The following is a 22,278-nucleotide window of genomic DNA, read 5'->3' as shown; positions in this document are numbered from 1 at the left end:
AGTGTAACGGGCATCTTCCAGGGACTATATCCCTCCATAGAGGACCCATACAGACAGATAAGACTCAACTGAGTTTAATCGTTTTCCAAATTCAATTTGACATAAAATACATGTAAAAAAGTAGAGGGCTCTGCATTCAGAATTAGTCGGAGCAAAATAATATGCTTTTTCTCCTGCATTTCTCTGTTTTTCAACCTCAGTCATGTTTTAAAAGATTCACTTTCATTGGACTCAAAGCAATGTGTGGTCAACATCGACCAAACACTTAACTGGCAGAGGACCCACGAGGCAGATTCCAATGATACTATAACTGAACATTAAAAAAAACAGAACAAAGATCACTCAAATAGTCTTATACTGCTAATACTTGAATGTTCAAAAACACACAGACACAAAAAAAAAAAAAAAAAAAAGTAATGGGAAAATCTTGATGCAAGAGCTGGTTGTTATGGTGTGTATCTATGTAGGTGTGTGCGCTCCATGTTCGCTGCACACAGCATGTTGTGATACATGCGTTTTCTGCCGTTTGTTTGCATGCATGTGTGTGCTCAGAGCTGCAGGGTGCAGAACTGCTGGTAGACAGCCAGGATGTGAGGGTCTAGCTCAGCCGTGAACAGCAGGTTTTCCAGGGTTCCCATGTACTGCTGGATTGTCCCGTGATGCTAAGAGAGAGAACACACAGGAACACAGGTCAACACCTTGACAGCCACACCCAGGACAGGCTAGAACCAGGACTCAGGATGGGGTCATCATGTTTAACCTCTGGGATGTTGAACCCCAGGGACGTGAATAGAGAGATTTGAAGCAGCTGGCACTGAAGTCACAAGAGGAAGGCAGTAAGCATCATATCCATCCGGACAGTTCTGTTACATATATTAAACTAGTCTTCTTAAACAGCCTCAGTGAGCTATTGCTGTGCCCGTACTGGCTGAGGAAGGGGAAGTGAGGAAGGTACCATGAGGAAGATCTGCTGCAGCCGCTCGATGCAGTTCTTGTACCAGGGAGAGCTGATGTCCACGCTGCCCGTCTCACAGCGAACCAGGTGCTCCGTCAGCATCATGATGAAGCGCTGGGGGGGAGGGGCGGAGAGAGGAGAGAGGAGAGAGAGAGAGGAGTCCGGGAGAAGGACCAGACCAGTATTTTAGAATGGATCATGCGCCACCATAGAAGGCACTATAAGCTCCAACCATGACATGTTCCCAGCAGCAGAGAGAGAGGAGGCCTGAGGAGGAGCTACCTGGAAGATGACCAGGAAGAGGTTCTTCTGCTCGCTCTGGGCCGACTCCACCTTCTCCTGCAGACGCTCGATCTGTTCCTCCAGCTGGCCGTCCTCCTCCTCGCTGTTCTTCTCCATGTCCTCCTCGTCTCCGCTGTCCTTCTGCACACACACACACACAGAGAAAGAGAGACACATGGACACACAGTTAAGCCAACAGAACTTTGCCACAGTGATTTTTCCACCAAGCCAGCAGCATGTTCCCAGCAGACTGACCCCTGACAGCCTGTTCCCTGATCTTCAGCTCTACTTTCTATTTCTATTGCTTTGGATAAACACGTCTGCTAAATGAATAAAGTGTCAAAACTGTTCATTTCCCCTGGTTCCAGTCTCCACTCACCCGCCTGAATCTAACCAGTTGCTGGGACACCAGGCGTCCCTCACTCCTTCCCAACCTCCCTCCTTCTCACCTTCTTGTGTTGCTGTTTCTCCAGCTTGTCCTTGGCCTCCTCCAGCTCCTTCTGGATCTTCTGGACGTGCTTGTTCATCTTACGGATGGTGGAGTGCAGAATCTCCCACACGTAGAACCTGGGAGGAGACCACAGGTCACAAACTAGCCAACGATAACATCAGTACAGCACACAGGCCCATTAGCAGACCTCAGCCAATAGTATGGAAGCAAATCAGTGACAATGTTTTGAAGGCATTGAATACTTGATAAGGACTATTGTACTCTGCTTTACTCTGTTATAGGCTTCTCTGTTTTCCTCTCCCCACTCCTATCCTTGCACAGTGTATGTGGGAAAAGGTTGAACCAATATTTTCAGAAAACATTTTTTAAAACATTTGTTCTGAAAGATTGACAAAAAAAAAATAGGGAAAAAAGGTATCATTGATGAGTACTTATTGAGGACTCTACTGTGCTCTGCTCTAGGCTTCTGTTCTTTCCCCCTTCCTCCTCTCTCCTTTCACTTCATGTGTGGGGGGAAAAAGGTTTGAAAGGTTGAAAAAAATCTTTACAAAGGTTGCAAAAATCTTTTCTACCAAAGGTTGCAAAAATAATTTATATAAAAAGGTTTAGATAAGTTGAAACTATAAAAAAAAAAAAAAAAAAAAAAAAAAAAACTTTGAATGTGTTTCATATGAATCTTTGCGAGCATTTAGATTTGAGTTTATAGTAGTATGAAAGCGTGTGACTGTTTCAGCCCCTCATAGTGAGTGAGGGAGACCCACCTCGTGAACTCGTGAGCCATGTCCTGAGAGAACAGCCAGTTGGCCACAGCAGCACAGTCCACTATCTGGGTCCTTATCAGCTTGTCCACCAACACTGAGATCATCTACACACAGAACAAACGTTATCAAAACATTTATACTTGGGTTGCAAATTTTGTGCGGTTTCCAAAGCCGATAGCTGTTAACAATCAATAATCGATTCATCATTAAGGACCAAGCTACAAAATGCACTCCTTTGCTTAGTTTAAGTTGTATTTAAATTAGCAGCACACAGGCAATATGATTTACTACACAAGACTATGAGTTGTGTGTGACCTGTGGGTGGTTCCTCCAGACTTCGTACACCACCCGGAGAATGTGGAGCTTCCCCTCATCACAGTCCGTCAGGGTTTTCAGAATCTCATGGAACCTGGAGGGGAACCCAACGTTAAACTGGGAAGACAGTACATCAGATCTACGAGGTACGGCCAAATTAAACTGGGACATGAGGACTTGTCTGGAGGATGTTTGTCTCCTGACTGGAGAACGTCATCCTTCATCCGTCTCCTTGAGGTCTGGACTGGGCTAGTCCCAGAGCGACGTGCACCCAGGCCCAGCCAAGACAGCTGGCATAGTCCCACACTCACTTAGCCAGGGCACTGAAGGAGTGGCTGAAAGACTTGGCAGCCAGGTGGAGCAGGGTTTGGAGAAACACCTCGATCTTCAGGGGGTTGAAGCTCTCTCCTTCGTCTGGAGATGGATGTGGAGAAAGGAACATGGATGTTTTATTAGCCAATGTTGTTGCAGAGGACAGATAGACTTCAGGAAAGAAAAGGTAAACATATAACCTAGTTAAAGATCAGTGTCATAGCTCAGTTGTAGAGCATTTTACTGCAGACCAAGAGGTCACAGGTTCATATCCCCCCCTTGCACATCACTTTAGCTGATAAACAAATACATTACATTATAATGGCAAAAACCTATGAACCATCATTTCTATGTAATAATTGGTGAAGTTTGAAGGTGACCCCTGAAGGTACTGACCATCGTCATCCTCCTGATTGGGGTTGGGAACATCTTTCAGGGCGGTCAGAATCTCCTCATTGGACGCTCTGTTCTTGATGCAGTTGCTCACCGTTATGGCCATGGGGTATCCCGGCAACGCACCTAGACAAGGGCATCAGAACCATCAGACCTGTTCAACTGTCATACAGTCAGGCTTCTGAGAAGTCGGTAGTTAACAGTTACAAGGTATCCCTCTGGGATGCACCGTGGTTGCAAACAAACTCACTGTTGGCTTCGTCTCCGTATTTGTAAAAGAAGACAGGTTCAGCCGGGATGAGGGCAGAGAAATTGGCAGGAACGAGGTCCACGATCCTTTGGTGGTAGGAGAGTCTGCAGGGAGGACAATACGAACCCTAACCTCAGCACCGTACGAGAGATACAAGGACATGGTTCTCCGCCTTCATTTTTTGATATAAATACATCTTATTTTTTGGGGGCTTTTAAGAGACACGTGGTACGCACACCTGTCCAGTCAGCTTCCAGGGCTTCCCAAGAACCTAGTTAACTTAGGTACGCGTAGGTAAAAGAGATTGGGTCAATACCTCATGCATTTCTCCAGCACTTCTCTGACAAACTTGGGCTTGGGTTTCTCTGCATCCAGGGGCAAGCAGTCAGCCCTGGGGAGGGAGAAGACACAGGATCAGGCCACAGCACCAGCTTGGTACATACAACCTGTCTGTGTTACATGTATGATGTATAGTGCTACATGTATGTTGACGTGGGACCAGGTGTTCCCTACCAGTCATCCCAGCTCCACCTGAACTGGAAGTTGCTCAGATGGTGAGAGAACCAGTTGAGGAGTCTGTAGGGCGAAACATCATGAGCGGTGAGATTCAGATGTGTACAGGGGTGTACCTGTCTGCTGTGTGTGTGTGTGTGTGTGTGTGTGTGTGTGTGTGTGTGTGTGTGTGTGTGTGTGTGTGGGGGGGGGGGGCGTACCTGTCTATGCAGGTGGTGTTCATGGTATCCAGTCGCATGTACATCATCTCTGTAGCTTGGGCAAGCTGGTCAACTGCTGTTACGGTCATAACTGATATGTCATGTGCACATTTAGCCTTCATCCAGTGACATGCAAATAGGTTTTATGTGCATTTCGGGTTAGTATATATATATTTCAGTGCCCAGTCTGACCTTGTGCTGTTCTGTGTACATGACAAATAAAAGACTTGAACATGAAGTACATGAGGGGAAAATTTGAACCTGCAACCTCTTGATCTACAGTCAAATGCTCTAACCATTAAGCTATACATATTCCCCTTAAGGTTACCCCAAGTCAACTGACTGCCAGGATGCAGCCACAACTACACAGTCACATTATCTCAAGGATGGCACAAATATTATAGTACAAAAACAAAAAAGTACAAAACTATGAGTCCCCTGAAATACAGTGACAAGCCTACACTGGCCCATCTACAAAATTAACAATTTTACAAGCAATATCCCAGAGGTCTTCAGACATCCACAGCTCAGCCCCTATAACCAACCTAACCCCTCAGAGACAGATGGTTCTGGTGGGTAAAGGATGGTGGTTCTGGAGGGTAAAGGATGGTGGCTTTGGTGAGTAAAGGATGGTCGTTCTGGAGGGTAAAGGATACCACCTGGGGCAGGGATCCGGGCTGCAGCTTGCACAGCTCAATGAGCAGGGTGGTGTACATGACGTCGATGTGGGGTGGGGTCGGCAGCTGGAACAGCTCTCCGAAGATCACCTGAAGATCACAGTCCCAGGATCACATTATCACAGCTTCACTAGCCACAATACGATTGTATTTATGTATTGTTATTGAAAGTTTTATCATCTATCCTGCTAAGAAAGACTATAATCACTTTTTCTGTTTTTCCAAAGCAATGTGACAGACATACCTCTACGATGTGGTAGTTGAGTGGGATCTTGTTCTTCCCAGGGTAGCTTAGTAACTGGGCAGCACTGAGATTCAGGAAGAGGAGAGTGAAGAGACATTAGAAGCCTGACAATGATGATGATGATGATGATTCATAAGAGTAACCAGTAAGGACTCATATCTCGTTAGCAGAACCGAGCAGGCCAAGCATCTCACCAGGTCTTCCTCTCTTTCCAGTGAGACTTGATGATGCAATGCAGGTTTTCCTCAATAACAAACCTCTCCACAGAATGGCTGCCTGGCATCACGGGCCCCTAAGAGAGAGGTGAGTGTTCAACCCCAGACACAACATATATCCATACAGCAGACACTCTGTATCTACATACCGGGGAGGGGGGGGACTTGAACCTGAAAGCTTTTGATTTTCAGTACGTTGGTCTACCACTGAGTAAAACCCATCCCATCTTCCTGCTAGAGAGTGCAGTACTGTGCAAAAGTCTTGGGCACAAACAATATTTATTGTAAAGGAAAATTGCTTAATTATAATGCACAAAAAAAAAAAACTGAAAATTCTCAAAAGTACCATATAAATACAGAAGATTTGTATTATTTTTAAGACAATATTCATGTCAACAACGTTGGGTGGCTAAGACTTTTGCCCAGTACTGTACATGGTGGCGAGTGTATACGCACCTCAGGGGCATCGGTGTAGTCGAACATGCGGAAGACGACGCGGGGCATGGGGTAGTGGGCGTCGGCCATGTGGCCCGGCGGGGTGAAGGGGGGCAGGTTGTGCTGCAGGGCCTCACACAGCACGCTGTCAAAGGCGATGTACGGACGCAGGATGTGACGCTCCTGCCAGCGATCCTTCTTCAGCTTTTGGATCTGGGCCCACAAGCAGTCTAGATACTGAGGGAGGGGGGGTGGGTGGGTGAGTGAGTGAGTGAGTGAGAGAGAAGAAAACAGTTAAGCAGCAGAGAGAGGGGTGAGAAGAGAGAGGGGTGAGAAGAGAGGGAGGGAGAGAGACAGAGGGGTGAGAAGAGAGAGGGAGGGAGGGAGGAAAGAGGTTGGGGAGAGAAACTTTTAATGACATTGTGAGAAACAGGAACAAGTTATCAAAGTGTTTTACTACACCACACGAGCAAACCGTCCACGATTGAGAGCACAGACACACCCACCTCTTCCTGTGGGTGTGGCTTCTCTGCAGTCCACACCTGCAGCATCGGAACGTGTGTTTTGAGTCGGCTCCTGAGAACACAAGACAATAAAGTCTCGAGGGCAAGTTCTCTCTGAAAACATTCAGACCGCAGACTGGGGATTGAGCCTGTTTGCGGCGGCGTGAAACTAAACCAGAGGGGGGAGAAGGAGAGGAGGGGAGGGGAGAGAGAGAGAGAGAAGAGGGAGAGGAGGGGCTTACTTCAGGTAGCCATCGATCTGGTTGAGGAGCCTGTCCATCTCCACGTCCTTCTTCTCGTAAAGCTCCTTACCCACCCAGGGCAGACAGGAGAGCACCACGTACACAAACCAGTCCGAACGCACCTGGAGACACACACATCAACCACTATGTGACACACCTGGATGAGGGGGAGATTTGTTTTGACTGGAAATTGATTCAATTATTAATTTGACAGGAAAAAGGATTATGAAATCAGCGTTGCTTCTTGAATGAAAAGAGCACAGGGGAAGTTCGTCCCATCCGTAACTGAGATGTGTTATACCTGTGGAACATCCTCCTCTTGTGTGACACTGACAAAGTTCTCAAACATGGCCACCATGGAAGGGGCGGCGATCACATGACAGTTCACCAGGTCACACAGGAAGCGCACCTGAAACACAAACAAGTGGCACTAAGCTATTTACCCTAGGAGGAGAGGCAGGGAGTGAAAACTTAGCTGAAGCTGAACGAGGAGACAGGTTTCAAGGTCACACACAGCCCCTAGGTAACATGTTAAAGAACAAGAATCTTTGAGATATATATAGTTGCATCACCTACCAGGTAAACAGCTTCATTGTACAGGTTGGCCTTTAGCGTTTCCTTGAGTTGCCTGATCATGGCTTCCACAAACTCTCCACCAAAGTTGTAGTTCCTGGCGTTGAGGAGGCCCACCAGAGTTGTATAAACCGTCAGCTTTTCCGGTAGGAGTCGGGCGCTGTCAAAACAAGACAAACGGTCAGGCGTCTCAAATGGAAAACCGGGATTGTAGTAAACGTGGTTGTTGACTTCAGTGAAGGAACTTACACTGCACATAAAATGCGCAAGATTTTGTTTTTGTAATTCGGAAGATCTGCTTCCAAGACTCCAGCCAATCCCTCCAAGTTGCTCTCCAGGGACGAGGTACTCTGTAAAAAATGTTAACTTAAAACGACGTTTTTTGAGACACTTTTGTACCAATTTTGTCTAGACAAATTGTACAGACAAAGGACATGCATAAAAACCTGCCAAGACTTACTGCTATGTTTCATTACCTTTTCTCCTACTCGACATATCAGTGATTCCAGACGATCCTCTATTTCAATTGGCTCCGACGTTCTCCTCCTCTTATGAGCCTGGCCGCCTGAAACCAAACATATTTTAAACAACTGTGATGACACGGAATACGCGATATAATCTTGCAACGTCCACTAGAGTAATACATTATTGAGAAATGAAGTCAACAGAGATCTTTTCACTACAAATTCATAAATCATTTGCATTCCCACTGAAAAGCAACAACAAAAAAACCCACATCAAAACAACTTGCCCTGGGTACCGCCCCTACAATGTTAACACATGGGTCAAAGCTGCGCATATACTGTGTTTAACCTACACAGAAATGCCTCATGGGCTAGCTCGCTCATTACTAGGGGATAACACATCGTTACGTGGAAAGAACTAAACTACACATAGTGTTTCAGTATATCAAATACAGGTTGAATATGTGTGTATTAGAAAACATCCGTTGCCGGTTGACCACAAAAGATGAGATGATTTAGCAAGCGTTAGATTGACACACATAGTAGGCTAACAAGCTAACTAGCCACATATCGACTCGTAGCTCGCTAGCAAGACAATCAGCGATGCATCGTGAAGGGTTGTGACATCGGCGATAGAAAATGCTGTTAAAATATGTCTGTGTACGCCATCTAAGTACAAAATGTATCTATTATGTAAACCACAATCAGCATGGACCGATCATTATTCCCGCTTGTTAGCGAGGTAGCAAGCTACTGGTAGATCTACTAGGTAGCGAGATGAGCTAACAGAGCAAATAGTACAGCGACAACTTACCATCATTCTCGTCGCTGTGTCGTCTTCTTGACATTTTGCTGATACCACCGGTTTGACAAATGTATTCAATGTCCTCTCACTACGGTGCAAGGATATACCAGAATCCAAAGTAAAGTTATCAAACCTCTAGAAAAATCAATGGTCGCGGTAACAAATAATAGCGGATTGACCCAAGCTAATCACATCCGGTGCAGCGTTGACGGATGACGCCTTCTTCCTTTGACAAACCAACCAATAACAATTTAGATTGAATGTGTAAACGTGACAAGTGTATCCAATAATATTCAAGCCTTTAGTAACATAGCAACGTCTATTTGTAACCAGTCATGAGAGTCATGATGCTTGTGCTTGTTAGCTAGCGAAAAACATATAAGCGTAATCAAACATTTTTTTGCTGTGCTGGCAGCATTACCTTGGAAAATCTTCCGAGCCATCCCGGTAAGACAGCGGTAGCTAGCCAGATAAAACAATTTAGCTAGCCTTGATAACTCTAAACAGTACTGCACACCACTTCACCAGACACTTGGCTACAGTAGCTAATCCTTCCAGCCCCTGGATAATCCTTACGTGTCAAGATGCGTTTCTCCAACCTCGCAAGAAGGCTTTTCATTACAGTTCTGCGTGTCAAGTGAAGAGGAGCCATCGATATTCAAAGCTTGATACAAATACAAAAATATTCACATCAACTGCAGAGACCGAAACTCATTAAAGTAAAAAAGATGGAGATTAACCTAAATCGTGTGGACTATTTGCAGGTATAACATTTAGAAATACGATTGGTACATACCGTGTGTGTATTCAGTGTAATCATTGTCAGATACCGATTAACCTAACCCTTGAAGTGTAAGGTAACGTTAACACATGTTAAATTTAGTATTTGTGATCTTGCTAGCAACAATTTGCAACCAAGCGTCAAGTGACAACAGTGATATCTGACAAGCTCTCCTGATCATCGTATCGTTCATAATTCCAGGTCGGAGTGACATCTCAGAAAACTATGAGACTTCTTCCGGCTATGGGACGCAAGGCCACACAAAAGGTGGGATGTGGCAAATGCGATATCAACTTGTCCTATCTGTAGTATCCTATATAATATAATGCCACACTTCATTCTTGTCGCCGTCAAATGTTGTGCGTTCCAGGTAGCGATAGCAGATCATGATGGTGTAATAAGTTGCTTTGGGATGAAGAAAGGTGAAGCTGTGGTCGGTATTCAGACTTTAGTCAACAACCAAAGAATGAATAATGCTGTCATTTTGAATGGAGTTTATTCTATGTAAATGCATCGTTTGTTGTCCATTCCAGCCTGTTTTCAAAACTCTGCCTGGGCAGAAGATATCCAGACTGGACTTGGGAGGGGCTCTTGGTACACCCCAAGAGAAGATATTTGTATCTGCTGGCTCTGAAGTCAGAGGATTTACAAAGAAAGGCAAACAGTTCCTGACTTTTGAGGCTAATTTGACTGAGAGCATCAACGCCATGTAAGTGGAATGAGTCCCCATGGTGTGTGACTACTTCAGATCGTTGTCCACCTGGTTATTAAAACATGATATCACCAGCGATGGCAGTCTGTTCCACACAGCACACTGCACTGCAACCGGCCAAGGCTCGGAATCATGCAAGACGCCTCAGTGAAAAAGCGTCAGTGAGTGATGTTTACGTCTTGTTTTTCAGGCACGTGGCAGGAGCGGATCTCTTTGTGTGTGCCAGTTACATCTACAATCACTACTGCGACTGCAAGGACCAAGACTACTACCTGTCTGGGGACAAAATCAATGACATCATTTGTCTACCTGCCGAGACGCTGGGTCGTATCGTACCTGTGTTGGCTTGTCAAGACAGAGTCCTCCGAGTCTTACAGGTGATCCCATATTCACCTGACTGTATATTGCATATAACGTGATCCGTATTGATAACTAGGGGCCTTCCTTCGTGCATGTGCTGTTCTCTGTAGGGATCTGAGCTTTTGTACGACGTTGAAGTCCCTGGGCCTCCGTCTGTCTTGGAGTTGTACAGCAAAGAGGAAGGTGCGCATGTGACGGTGGACATGAAGACTCCAAACGTACTGAAGTCCCATTTTGACATACGTTCATTGTTACGGCATTGCCACTTTCCCCACTGCAGGAAATATGGAGGACATTCTTTATGGTACTGTGGACGGCAAACTGGGACTGGTGAAGATGACTGCTTCCTGCGCTATTTCAAAATGGGAAATAGACAATGACAAAAAGAAAGGAGGTATTTTATTGCTTGTGCAGTAGACGTGTGCCACTGATTTGTAGTTTCCTGTAGGAATGGACACAGCATGCTTATTTGCAATTTGCAATTGAGTCATTTTCATGATATGACATTTTTCATACGCGCTAGTCGCTTGCTTGCTTATGTTAGTTGTCACACAGTTGACGTCACAAACGTAGCTTGTGTTTTTGCTCGGCGAGTCTGCTCACGGTTGGCCTGCGTGCTTGTTTCCGCTAGGCGTGCTGTGCTTGGACTCGTTCGACATCCTGGGAGACGGCGTGAGAGACGTCCTAGTGGGGAGGGATGATGGGACTGTGGAGGTCTACGGCTTCGACGCCTCCAACGAGCCCTCCCTGCGCTTCCAGCACGTCAGTTCCCGCTGTTGGAACTTTACATTTTGCACGTCATTCACTCAGCAGACACACCACGCAGCAACGTACAAACAGCGTATATAGAAAGTATAAGCATAGGATCGAGGATCCGAAGTGCGTAGTTCTGACAGTTTTTCGGTGAACACGAGTCAAGGAGGGGGGTCAGATGGCTGAGCGGTTAGGGAATCGGGCTATTAATCAGAAGGTTGCTGGTTCGATTCCTGGCTGTTCCAAATGACGTTGTGTCCTTGGGCAAGGCACTTCACCCTACTTGCCTCAGGGGGTAATGTCCCTGTGCTTACTGTAAGTCGCTCTGGATAAGAGCGTCTGCTAAATGATTAAATGTAAACGTCAAGGAACTGTCTGTATTGACTATCCACATCGCTAACCTTGTGTCAATGTAGAGACCATGCACATTAGCCAGGAGTTAACGTGAGGTTCTGACTCTGTCGTGCTCCAGGTACTGTCAGAGAGTGTGACATCTGTGCAGGGAGGCTGTGTAGGAAAGGAGTCGTACGACGAGGTCCTGACAGCCACATACACTGGTGAGACCTGGACCTGCCATCACAGACACATCTACTTTAGGTGTAGCGGTGGGGGGAGATACATTTCCATCTGTATATACATTCTCATTTGTGTGCCCGTGTGTGTGTGTGCCTGTGTGTGTCTGTGTGTGTGTGCCTGTGTGTGTTTCTAGGCTGGGTGACAGGACTGACTACAGAGCCTCAGCAAGCAGGAGTAGGCCCTGGAGAGGAGGTGAAGATGAGCAAAGAAACCCAGTCTAAAGTGGCTGCTCTCAGGTACCAGCTGATGGTTCAGCAACATCAACCAATCCAACATCAACACAGAATTGTAAAAAATGTCAGATATACCCTTCTAATTCTAAACTAACGGATATAACCTAAAATGAGCTTAGAAGGAGAAGGTTCTATATAACATGGTTATACACACATAGATATGTGTGAGTATAAAGCTGTGCCATGCTGCTCGTGTACCCCCCTTCAAACCCCCCCTCCCTTCCCACCCTCCCTTCCCCCCCGCCTCCCTCCCACCCTTCCCCCTCCCCTCCCTCCCTTCCCCTCCCCACCCCCCCTCCCCACCCCCCCTCCCCTCCCCTCCCCTCCCCTCCCTCCCTCCCTCCACCCCCACAGGGCAGAGCTGGAGCAGCTGCAGGTGCAGGTCCTCCAGGGCAGAGAGCAGTACCAGCAGACCTCCCAGTCCAGCACGGCCGTCTCCGCCGTGCCGGTCTTTAGCGTCAACGACAAGTTCACGCTCTGCCAGGACGACGCCAGCTACAGCTTGACTCTGGAGGTGCAGACTGCCATTGACAACCTGCTGCTGCAGGTGAATACACTCGCTTTGGTGGTGGTGGGGATCTTCATTTAACTAGGAAGAAGTCATTGAGATTCAACATTTCTTTTGCAAGAGTGTCCTGGCCAGGTTCTGAGTCTTTATACTTTCACAGACCACATAACAAACTGGTAGTGTGGTCAAAATGTAACATGTAAAGATGGCGTGTTTGGAAGATGATAGTCAAACCGGATTCTCTTTTTAAACAGAGTGACGTTCCCATTGACCTGTTGGATGTGGACAAAAACTCAGCAGTTGTGAGTTTTAGTGAATGTGACTCAGAGGTAAAAGCTTTACAACGATATGAAAGAGAAAATAAAATGATGACCTCAACTGCATACTTGTTAACTCTCCCCCCAAAAATGACCGATTGTGACTTATTATTTTTTTCCAGCAACCAAATGGTAATTTCCTCCTGGCTACTTACAGATGTCAAGCTAATACCACCAGACTGGAGCTGAAGGTAAGCACCCCCTCCCCAAAAAATAAATTAATTGCATCAACATCACACATTCTTACCTTGGCTCCACCCCCGTTAAGACCTTGCGGTACAGTGTGTATGGTGTTGTGTAGCTCACCTGTCCTCATGTTACAAGGTGAGGTCGATTGAAGGCCAGTATGGGACTCTCCAAACCTACATCACTCCCAGGTTACAGCCCAAGACCTGCCAGGTCCGCCAGTATCAGATCAAACCTCTGTCTCTGCACCAGAGGACCCACTCCATGGACCAGGACAGGTGAGGGGGAACTCTCACACATACTCTCATAATGGAACCCTTGGCAGGAAATGGTTTTGGTTGGGTTGAACCGTGATGTGGAACTGTTTTCACGGTATTATCTGGGAGCATTAAGGAGAACAAGCATGGAGAATAACCAGAGAGTTTGTTTTCACATATGGGTGGGATAGCTTTTTTTTTGGTAACTGAGGATGTGGGTGTTTGGTATAATTTTCTTACAGACAGACTTTGCTGGTAACAAAAACTGGTAATGGAAAAACACACAACCGAAGTTTGTGTCTCAACATTTTCTCCCTCCGTCTGCTATCCTTCTGTTCCCATCCAGACCTATGAACACCCTCACGCTTGCTGGCCAGTTCAGCTTTGCAGAGATCCACTCCTGGGTGGTCTTCTGTTTGCCTGAGGTCCCGGAGAAAACTCCAGCAGGAGAGAACATAACCTTCTTCTTCCAGAACACTTTCCTCGGCACGCAACTGGAAGCTACGTACAGGTGAACTAAGCGCAACTTAAACATCTCAAGTACAGTGTTAAGTTGATGAAGTTTGTTGGGTGTGACAAAAACAACGTCATTTGCAAGTATCACCAACAAATTTGGTGGTTGGACCCTTACAGGCTCGCTATTTCACTGCATACGTATCTACATACAAATGATTGATTCTGTGTGGTTTAACTCGCTTTCCTCTGTGGTGATTTCAGTAAAGGAGAAGGTCATTTCAAGTCCGATAACATATCCACCATCTCCATAATGAAGGATGTCCTATCCAAGGAAGCCACGAAAAGAAAAATAAACCTGAACATTTCCTACGGTGAATCCACTCTGATCGGATCACTTTGAATCAATCTCTTTCATAGGACAAACATACTTTGGGATCTGACTAGCATCCATTTGCTCATGTACAACCATCTTTTTCAGATGTAAATGAAGAGTCGGTGAGCCATACACTCAGGATGATTCATCCTAAACTTGAGTATCAGCTTCTGCTAGCTAAAAAGGTCCAGCTTATTGATGCTTTAAAAGTAAGTGTCTGGTTTACAGTTTCATTGATTATTGGTTTGTTTATTATTATATGACTTGTGATGATATCTCTTTCTGTCTGCCTCTCTCAATCTGTCTGTCTCCCTCTCTCTCTCCATCTCCCCCTTTCTCTCTATCCCTCCCTTTCTTTATCTCTCTCTCTCTCTTGCGCTTTCTCTCTATGTCTCTCTCTGTTGTGGTTGCCTGGTAAGGAGCTTCAGGTGCACGAGGGAAATGCTGACTTTCTGATCCCTGAGTATCGCAATATTCTTGATGAGTCAGCTCACTTGTTGGAGGAATACAAGAAGCAACCAGCTCATCTGGAAAGACTCTATGGTACTATGCTCACAAACAAATAAAATTACCTATTAAGCTGCTTATTATTGTAATTCTACAAGAAATTGTCCTTGTTTATGTATACTTTCTTGTGTCTAATGGTGGATCATAGTTAAATTAATGTTTTGGGTGCTTTTTTCTAGGTATGATCACCGATCTCTTCATTGACAAATTCAAATTCAAGGGACAGAATGTGAAGACCAAAGTTTCATTGTTGCTTGAGATTTTAGATAACTATGATCTCAATTCATTGATGGATTTCTTCAATGAGGTATAGTGTCATTGAGCAAAGCATGTTTTCACCGTTTTGTAATAGCTTTTTCCATTTGTGTGTTTTGTAAATAGAACTTAGCAGCTTTTGTCAGTTTGTATCTGACTTGATGTATAGAATGATAATGTTACAAAGATTTCAGATATTTATTACGAATTATGTAGTCTTATGGCGTTATGTTTTGATAAGTGTTCTCTTATCTATTTAGATGTGACCTTTCTATTTGTGTAGAACATTTCAATAAACTAAATGGTAGTTGCTCACATGTGCGCGTAATAATGAATGAAATTGTAATGTATTTCTAAGAAACATAGCCTAATGCATAGAATTGAAATCAAGATTATTAACAATATGTACATTCTTCGTCCGTTTATTGAGATTGAGCTGAAAACAAAGATGCACTCCGTAAACGTAACTGTCTGTGAACCGCTAGCAGGTTGTTTGACTCGCGTCGGTATCCGTAGATCGTATCCTATTGGCTGATTTCAATAGTCGCGGGCTACTTGAACAGTGAAAGACAAGGCTTCTTATGGTGATCAGAGACAGCAGACGAGTCTGAAACTGGGCTGTAGGTCGTGCAATAACTAGCTTAGAAAATCAGCATGGCAACCTAAATTATTTTGGAGTTGTAAGAAAAAGTTGCAGGTGGCTGCACTTACAATCTATACCTGATCAATTTCGCACTGACAATATAGCTGGGACAAGACTTTATTTGTGTTGACTAGCTAGCAAGCAAAGCTACGTTAACCCTGCTAGCATCCGGTAGCTTCCAGAGTAAGATCCTTTGTGTTTAATTCACGTCACAATTGAAGCACTGCATTTGCTTTAGCTACTATCACGTTTGTTTCATTTTGAATTACGAAGTGCACTTTGCTGCTTTGAGTGTGTAGAGAAGTTTAACTGTGTCAGGATAGCATGTCGGGATCTCAGGATGGAGACGGGAGCGCGGTTGATGCCTCACAGCCCGAAAACCACAATCAAGAAAACATGTTAACTAGATTAAGAGGTTCCTTAAAAAACCGAGTGGAAAACCAGGAGAACATTGTTCCGAAAGCTGTTAACAGGACCGTCCTGGGTGGTTTGCAAATCAACCAACGCAGCAAACCTCAAAATCAGCGCGGCACAAAACAGGTTGGTATATAAATGGCTAGGTTAACTAGCAGCTAAACTTGCCTAGCTAGCTCACACAGGCAGGTTGATCATGAAGTTTTGCATCGTGCACAGTGTACTGTAACTTCATCATTGCAAATGCCCTTTTGTAGCAATTTTATAATATCATGTACCTATAATTTAATTTCTGTTCAAATGTTAATATTGGTTCACTATAAGGAGCCAATTTTAAATGTCCTGCGTGTTCCCTCCCATGTCATTTAGACCGCCATTTTAAGATAGCTATCATTATTTGAGTTCAAACTACACCTGAACATGCTAAATTTGGCTTAAAGGTTATGCGTTTGCTCCATAGCCATGTAATTAAATTAAAATCAGATCTACTATACGTTAAATAGAATGTCGCTTTTTTAAGAGCGGAGGGCATTCTAGCATGCATCTATGTGCACAACATGATCTGATCACTTGTCCATGTCTCGTTTTCATCACAGGGTCCGTCCTGCAAAAATGAAGAATCAAAAAGCTACGCTGAGAAATTGTGCGGGAGCAAGCAGCCAGCGTTCCAGATTCACATTGATGAGCCTGATGGTGCCTGCTCCAAAAAGCAGTTGTGTGTCAAAGCAAAACCCAATGCAGAAGCCTCCCTGAAGCTCAACCAAGCTGTAACTGGCCTTAGACAGCCTCTTGCCACCATTTCTGTGCCCCTTCCTTTGGATGACAGTTTTGGTAAGAAACCCATCAGTCCCGCATAAGACCATGTAATCAAAATGTTTATTGAACATGCGCTCAGGCTCTGCCCCCCCTGCGATTACATCTACCGTGGTAGAAACATAAAGATTGTCTCTAAACCAATTATTTTGCAATCAACATCCAATTGCAGATTCTCCAATGGATATGTCTGTGATTGAAGGTGAAGAGAAGCAAATAAATGTGAATAATGTCACAGACTACATTGACGAAATTCACACTTACCTTAGGGAAATGGAGGCAAGTAATTACAGCGCTCAGACATGACTAGCTACACACAACGATTGTAGGAATCCGCGTCCTAACATTCCCTGTCTGCGCAACACGGTAAACCTGAGGACTAATCAACCTTTGCCATTCCTGTCCGGACAGTTAAAGTCCAGACCCAAAGCAGGCTACATGAGGAAACAGCCAGACATCACCAACAGCATGAGAGCCATCCTGGTGGACTGGCTGGTGGAGGTCGGGGAGGAGTACAAGCTGCAGAACGAGACTCTCTACCTGGCCGTGAACTACATCGACCGTTTCCTCTCCTCTATGTCAGTCCTGAGAGGGAAGCTGCAGTTGGTTGGCACCGCCGCCATGTTGTTGGCGTCGTAAGTAACGTACCACAAACGCACAAGGACGCTTCCCTGGTCTCCTAACTCCTAAAGCTGTCTAATTGTGTGACTAACTGGTGACCATGTGAGAAACGTCTCATGCATTTACCGGGGGGGGGGGGGGTTTGACTCCTCCTTTCCCCAAAAATATATTTAGAGCGTTCAGTGATTTGATCCCTCACTAGTATCCTTCCCATGCAGGAAGTTTGAGGAGATCTACCCCCCGGAGGTTTCTGAGTTTGTTTACATCACCGACGACACCTACACCAAGAAGCAAGTGTTGAGAATGGAGCATCTGGTGCTTAAAGTGCTCTCTTTTGATCTGGCCGCTCCCACCATCAACCAGTTCCTCACCCAGTACGTCCTGCACCAGCCAGTGAGCCTCACGGTCCAGAGTCTGGCCATGGTAAGTCCAGAGTGGGGTGTCGTTGTTACATTCAACATTACAGATCAATTTTAGATGCAGACTTGAAATTAGTTTGTTGTTGGTTTTTCTCTCCCTGGGCCCGCTACCTCCTCCAAGAGTTGTCTCTTAAAATAATTTGTCCCCCCCCCCCCCCACTCTCCAGTTTCTTGGAGAGCTCAGTCTGGTGGACTCTGAGTCCTTCTTGAAGTACCTTCCATCTCAGACAGCAGCTGCTGCCCTCACTCTGGCCAACCACACGGTCACTGGAGGCTCATGGGTAAATATGCAGCGCTGCACTCGACGCGTCTCCTGTGCTGCGGGTGGGAGTGCGTTCCCGGGAGGGTCTTCATGTTAATGAGTCTGATTACCAGTTCTCACACATCGTTACCACACTCCCTTAAAATAAACACAAACTTGTTTGTGCCTCTGTGGGATTCTTCTGATAGCAGGTTCTCTTTTGTGTTTGGTGAGATTGTTGTCGTGTTTGAAGTATACTGTTTCCCACTCCACACCCGTATGGGCTTAAAAGACCAAAAATTTGTGTTCTCTTGGTTGATTTTTGCCTTGACCGTTTTAAGATCTTTTTTTTTTTTTTTTTTTTTTTTACGCCAGTTTGCAGTTTCCTAACTGCGTTGTCCTCCCTCCCTCCAGGAACAGTGCTTGGTGGAGGTAACAGGATATTCCCTGGAGGAACTGATGCCCTGCATACAGGAGCTACACCAGACCTACCTCGCTGCAGCTCAACATGCCCAGCAGTCTGTCAGGGAGAAATACAAGGGCTCCAAGTGAGTGGAGGAGAAGGCTGATGCGTTCTTTTAGAAACTCTTATTCATCGTCTTCCCTAGTTTTTATTTCCATCTTGCTTCGGATGTAAATGCTTATTGCAATTGTGTTTTTAATCGGTATTGAACTTTTGGTTTTCCACTTCTCTTTTTTTCTGCAGGTATCATGAAGTGTCTCTCATCGAACCTCCAGAGAAATTGCTGCTGAATTGAGTTTTGACAGAACTGATGTAATTGTTTTAACCCTACACTTATTTTTTTTTAATATAAAAATCTACTCATACTGCCGTAATATCAATAACTGAACCCACAAATTCCATTTTGGAACGTGCGGACAAATTAGTGAGTTATGTAAATTTTATATGTGAAATCCTTAAGGATTGTCCCCTTTTTATACGCTTGATGCAGCCGATGAGCTTTATAACCTAGTTAATCAAGCATTGGTTGAAACGTCATGCTCGTCTTGTTTTTAAACTACCAGACGGCTGCTTTTCCAGTGGTCCTTAACCACTGAGCTGTGGACATGCTTGCCCCCCCCCCCCCCTGTTGTCTGTCTTAAGTACTTTCCCTCTTTTAATATAGACACCTGTGAATATTTACTGTCAAATTTCTCCCACACCAACCATTTTGGGGATTTTTGTGACTGTTTGTAAGAGCTCTATTTGAGTGGTTGCCGAGTTAGCATTTTAATTACACTTTTATACTAGTTACACCCTCACCCAAGTTGAAAGGTGCAAGTCTAAATTGTTATTCCAAACAAAGCAGAACCTTTTTTATTTTTCTATTTACATTTTTGATTGAAGGTCTGTCTTGGAGTTCACGAGTTTATCAATCAAGGCACCTTCTGCTCTGTAAAATATGGCTCTTGTAAATAAATTCCATGGTCCAACATAGACAGTGTTTTGTCTCATGGTATTTTTATGTACGACATAAACCCAATATTTCTTATGAACTAGAAATCTTTTAGGATTTTATTGATGACTGAAATGCCTTGATGTTGTGTAGTGGTCTGATCTCAGGGTGGCAGTATAACACCAATCTGTTTGGAGAATTTGCAATGTCTTATCAAACCATATTATATTTCATATCAATGAAGAATCAGTGCCTTGATTTCAGAAACAAAATGAAGATGAAAGCACACAGGCCAAGTGATTATTAATGAAGGATGCGCTTTGAAGATTCAGACATTTTAAATATCTCAGCTTTATCCTCCATTAAACCAATTCTGTTGTGCAACAAGTTGAATTCTGATGGAATCAGGGTGTCCTAAATGTATTTCTATTATATCTGACACCCCTTACTTTTGAATCTTATACCATGAAGACGCTGAGTAATTGAAGACAATTTTATTTAATTAAACTATTCCCAGTCAAAATGGCAAACGGCTTGTTTTGAATGAGAGCTGTAAGCAGACAATACTACCTCGAAAAGGGGATGAAATACTAACACTTTTTTCTCTCGAATCAACCTCGAGTAAGGGTTATTTCTCCTCCTTTATCCTCTGAGAAGCAGACTGTTCATTACAAAAGCTACAATTGGCTTTTGTTGCCACTTTGTTAAGATATGAAACAGCATATATTACTTTCTGTGTGCTCTGCTTGCTGCTTATTATTTTAATAACCAAACAATAAACGCTTGACATTTTCTTTTTGTTTACATTATTCAGAATTACCAGGCCAGTGTGGTATTTGCATATAAGGGTGTACACACAAATAGTCTCTTGCATGTATGTTTACTTTAATCTAACTGTCAACCAATCAAAACCATAAAGATGATTAAGTAACATCGATGTTTGTTCCTGGTTCCCTTATAATTAGATTATGTGATAAATAACTAGTGAAGTCAGGTAGCCAATGGCATTAAGGGGACTTCAGGCACTCTCAATCTCTGCCTCTCGCTCTCTCTCTTTTCTCTCGCTCTGTTTTCTCTCGCTCTCTTCTCTCTTTTTCTCTGTGTACGAGCAAAGCAGTGATCAATGTGGAGGCAGGCTGTGCTTGAGGATCCTGTCAGGATCAGGGAGTACGAAGCCTGTTTCACGTCAGAGCGGACTGCTGCCGGACCCTTTCGCAGGTCTCCCGACAGAAGCTCCTTCACACTCGCTCTCCTCAGGTCGTCCTAGAAGGAAGACACCTCCAGAACCGGAACGCCTGAGACATGGACAGAGCACACAGAACCTGCTCAAACCTCCCTCACATGGATTTGAAAAATTCCTCCATTTCGCCCACCGACACCCCCAAAGCCCTTGAAGGACGAGCATTTCAGCCTTCCTTGTAAGTGCTGCCTGACCCCCCCACGCCCACACACAGCCAGAGAGAGGGGCGTTGAACCCATGCCCTCCCCCAGGAGGTACCTGGTGGCGTCCACCTCGCTGCCCCTGGCTCTGGGCTGGGGCTGGAACCTCAGCCTCTACCTGGGGCTCCTGCTCGTTCTGCTGCTCCTCATGTGCCTCCTGCTCTTTATCCTCCTCAAACAGCTGAGGAACTCTGTGGGAAACTCCTCCCTGCAACCCGGGCGCTCCTTCAGAGAGCCCCAGCGCGGGGAGAGAGGACCCCGCGGACTGGGACGGGTGGCTGGGTCGTTCTCCTGTCGCGGTGGAGCCTCAGCCCCCAGGAGCTGAGTGGGATTCAGGCTCCAGGTACCAGGAGCTGCCAAGATCACTCTGCTGGTACCAGGAACTAGCATGATCAGGCTCCAGGTACCAGGAACTAGCATGATCAGGCTCCAGGTACCAGTTGGGAGCCAGTTTGGGATTCCAGAATCAGGAGCTAGCGAGAGGGATCGGAAGCAGTAAAAGGTGTTTAACATGTGCCTTGTTGGGAAGAACAAGCCTGTGACCGCAGCCTGAGCTATAGCTTGCTGGAAATTATGAGACAGAGACTGTGTCTAACGGCAAGTGTTTGGCTGGAGTATGGAGGGAACATTGGTTGCTATGCATCTGTTACAGAGAGGACTCAAAGACAGAAAAGCCCAGCAGTGCCAACAGAGGAACGAGACGATCATTTAATCCTGTATGTAACGTATTTGGACTTCTATGTGTTCTAATGTTTCTATTTTTCTGTTTGATATGGTGATATGACACAGGCTATAATGTACCTTTTGAAATCTAAACCTCATAAAGGTTTGTGAATAAAACACTGAGTTATGTATTTTTGTGTGAGACAAGATGAAGGGAGGAGATGAGGCAAGAGAACCGATACAGAACCGAGAAACAGAAACATATATATTTCCAGCGTCAATATTAGATTAGATATTAGATTTCTGATAATTGCATCTCCCCAATCGCTCGTGCTGCCCACAGGTACCCTCTTCATGTCTTTACTGCATCAGCATCACTACCATTTCCAAACAGTTAACCAAATCACCAAGTAAAAGGCACCAACCTATACAACATATACATATTGATTCATGCTGATTTCAAAAAGCAACACATTCCAGAAGCCAATTTGCACTCATCTCCATGGTGATTTGGATTGAACCAAACGAGTAAATAAAGCAGATGACAAATCTGAAAGGAGCTGTGTTACTCTTTTACCAAACACTCACTTCTTATGACGCATAAAACAAGAAATATGACTCAGGAAGAGGAGTATGACTGAAAAGGGAGTCATCTAACTCTCACACCCTCACCCCCGTACTCCTCACCCCCTCACAACCTCCCTGCCAAACACCTCACCCCCTCACAACCTCACCCACTCACCACCTCCTCACTAAAAAACAA

General features: G+C 45.0%; 3 protein-coding genes across 3 annotated transcripts; 2 read left to right on the top strand and 1 right to left on the bottom strand.

Moving 5' to 3' along the window:
- Positions 1 to 58: 58 nt before the first annotated feature.
- On the bottom strand, positions 59 to 8,803 carry ncbp1 (nuclear cap binding protein subunit 1). Its single transcript, XM_084699035.1, has 23 exons — positions 8,600 to 8,803; positions 7,798 to 7,886; positions 7,571 to 7,671; positions 7,325 to 7,481; positions 7,050 to 7,157; positions 6,749 to 6,870; positions 6,510 to 6,579; positions 6,025 to 6,240; positions 5,548 to 5,645; positions 5,354 to 5,417; positions 5,089 to 5,199; positions 4,433 to 4,497; positions 4,233 to 4,295; positions 4,036 to 4,110; positions 3,720 to 3,823; positions 3,473 to 3,595; positions 3,076 to 3,178; positions 2,765 to 2,858; positions 2,450 to 2,553; positions 1,687 to 1,804; positions 1,238 to 1,378; positions 956 to 1,069; positions 59 to 662 (listed from the first exon to the last, which is right to left on the bottom strand). Exons 1-23 carry the CDS (start codon positions 8,631 to 8,633, stop codon positions 549 to 551), a joined length of 2,388 nt encoding a protein of 795 aa, XP_084555161.1. The 5' UTR covers positions 8,634 to 8,803; the 3' UTR covers positions 59 to 548.
- Positions 8,804 to 8,891: 88 nt separating this feature from the next.
- On the top strand, positions 8,892 to 15,272 carry bbs7 (Bardet-Biedl syndrome 7). The gene is made up of 19 exons (XM_084699059.1): positions 8,892 to 9,354; positions 9,573 to 9,638; positions 9,742 to 9,804; positions 9,905 to 10,080; positions 10,274 to 10,460; positions 10,554 to 10,626; positions 10,724 to 10,837; positions 11,075 to 11,205; positions 11,669 to 11,753; positions 11,906 to 12,008; positions 12,360 to 12,552; positions 12,768 to 12,842; positions 12,953 to 13,021; positions 13,155 to 13,294; positions 13,620 to 13,784; positions 13,991 to 14,100; positions 14,208 to 14,311; positions 14,522 to 14,645; positions 14,789 to 15,272. Exons 1-19 carry the CDS (start codon positions 9,319 to 9,321, stop codon positions 14,920 to 14,922), a joined length of 2,148 nt encoding a protein of 715 aa, XP_084555185.1. The 5' UTR covers positions 8,892 to 9,318; the 3' UTR covers positions 14,923 to 15,272.
- Positions 15,273 to 15,451: 179 nt separating this feature from the next.
- ccna2 (cyclin A2) lies at positions 15,452 to 19,453 on the top strand. The gene is made up of 9 exons (XM_084699121.1): positions 15,452 to 15,690; positions 15,826 to 16,047; positions 16,518 to 16,752; positions 16,907 to 17,013; positions 17,146 to 17,369; positions 17,574 to 17,778; positions 17,942 to 18,055; positions 18,430 to 18,563; positions 18,722 to 19,453. Exons 2-9 carry the CDS (start codon positions 15,832 to 15,834, stop codon positions 18,771 to 18,773), a joined length of 1,287 nt encoding a protein of 428 aa, XP_084555247.1. The 5' UTR covers positions 15,452 to 15,690; positions 15,826 to 15,831; the 3' UTR covers positions 18,774 to 19,453.
- Positions 19,454 to 22,278: the final 2,825 nt, after the last annotated feature.

The sequence above is a fragment of the Hypomesus nipponensis genome, chromosome 1, assembly GCF_054491055.1.
Source record: "Hypomesus nipponensis isolate SF chromosome 1, ASM5449105v1, whole genome shotgun sequence".
Taxonomy (NCBI): domain Eukaryota; kingdom Metazoa; phylum Chordata; class Actinopteri; order Osmeriformes; family Osmeridae; genus Hypomesus; species Hypomesus nipponensis.
Note: the sequence above shows the minus strand (reverse complement) of the source record. Positions and strands in the feature narration are given on the sequence as shown.

What these genes read in the sequence shown, in the direction of transcription:
- ncbp1 (XM_084699035.1), bottom strand. Translation starts at nt 8,633, where the DNA reads ATGTCAAGAAGACGACACAGCGACGAGAATGATG. An exon ending in AAGAGGAGGATGTTCCACAG is followed by an intron (nt 6,871 to 7,049) that starts GTATAACACATC and finishes GTGTGTCTCCAG; the next exon opens with GTGCGTTCGGACTGGTTTGT. An exon ending in TGGAAAGAGAGGAAGACCTG is followed by an intron (nt 5,418 to 5,547) that starts GTGAGATGCTTG and finishes CCTGAATCTCAG; the next exon opens with TGCTGCCCAGTTACTAAGCT.
- bbs7 (XM_084699059.1), top strand. Translation starts at nt 9,319, where the DNA reads ATGGAGATTAACCTAAATCGTGTGGACTATTTGCAG. An exon ending in CCTCCCTGCGCTTCCAGCAC is followed by an intron (nt 11,206 to 11,668) that starts GTCAGTTCCCGC and finishes GTCGTGCTCCAG; the next exon opens with GTACTGTCAGAGAGTGTGAC. An exon ending in CAACTGGAAGCTACGTACAG is followed by an intron (nt 13,785 to 13,990) that starts GTGAACTAAGCG and finishes TGGTGATTTCAG; the next exon opens with TAAAGGAGAAGGTCATTTCA.
- ccna2 (XM_084699121.1), top strand. Translation starts at nt 15,832, where the DNA reads ATGTCGGGATCTCAGGATGGAGACGGGAGCGCGGTTGATGCCTCACAG. An exon ending in ATCAGCGCGGCACAAAACAG is followed by an intron (nt 16,048 to 16,517) that starts GTTGGTATATAA and finishes TTTTCATCACAG; the next exon opens with GGTCCGTCCTGCAAAAATGA. An exon ending in GAGAAATACAAGGGCTCCAA is followed by an intron (nt 18,564 to 18,721) that starts GTGAGTGGAGGA and finishes TTTTTTCTGCAG; the next exon opens with GTATCATGAAGTGTCTCTCA.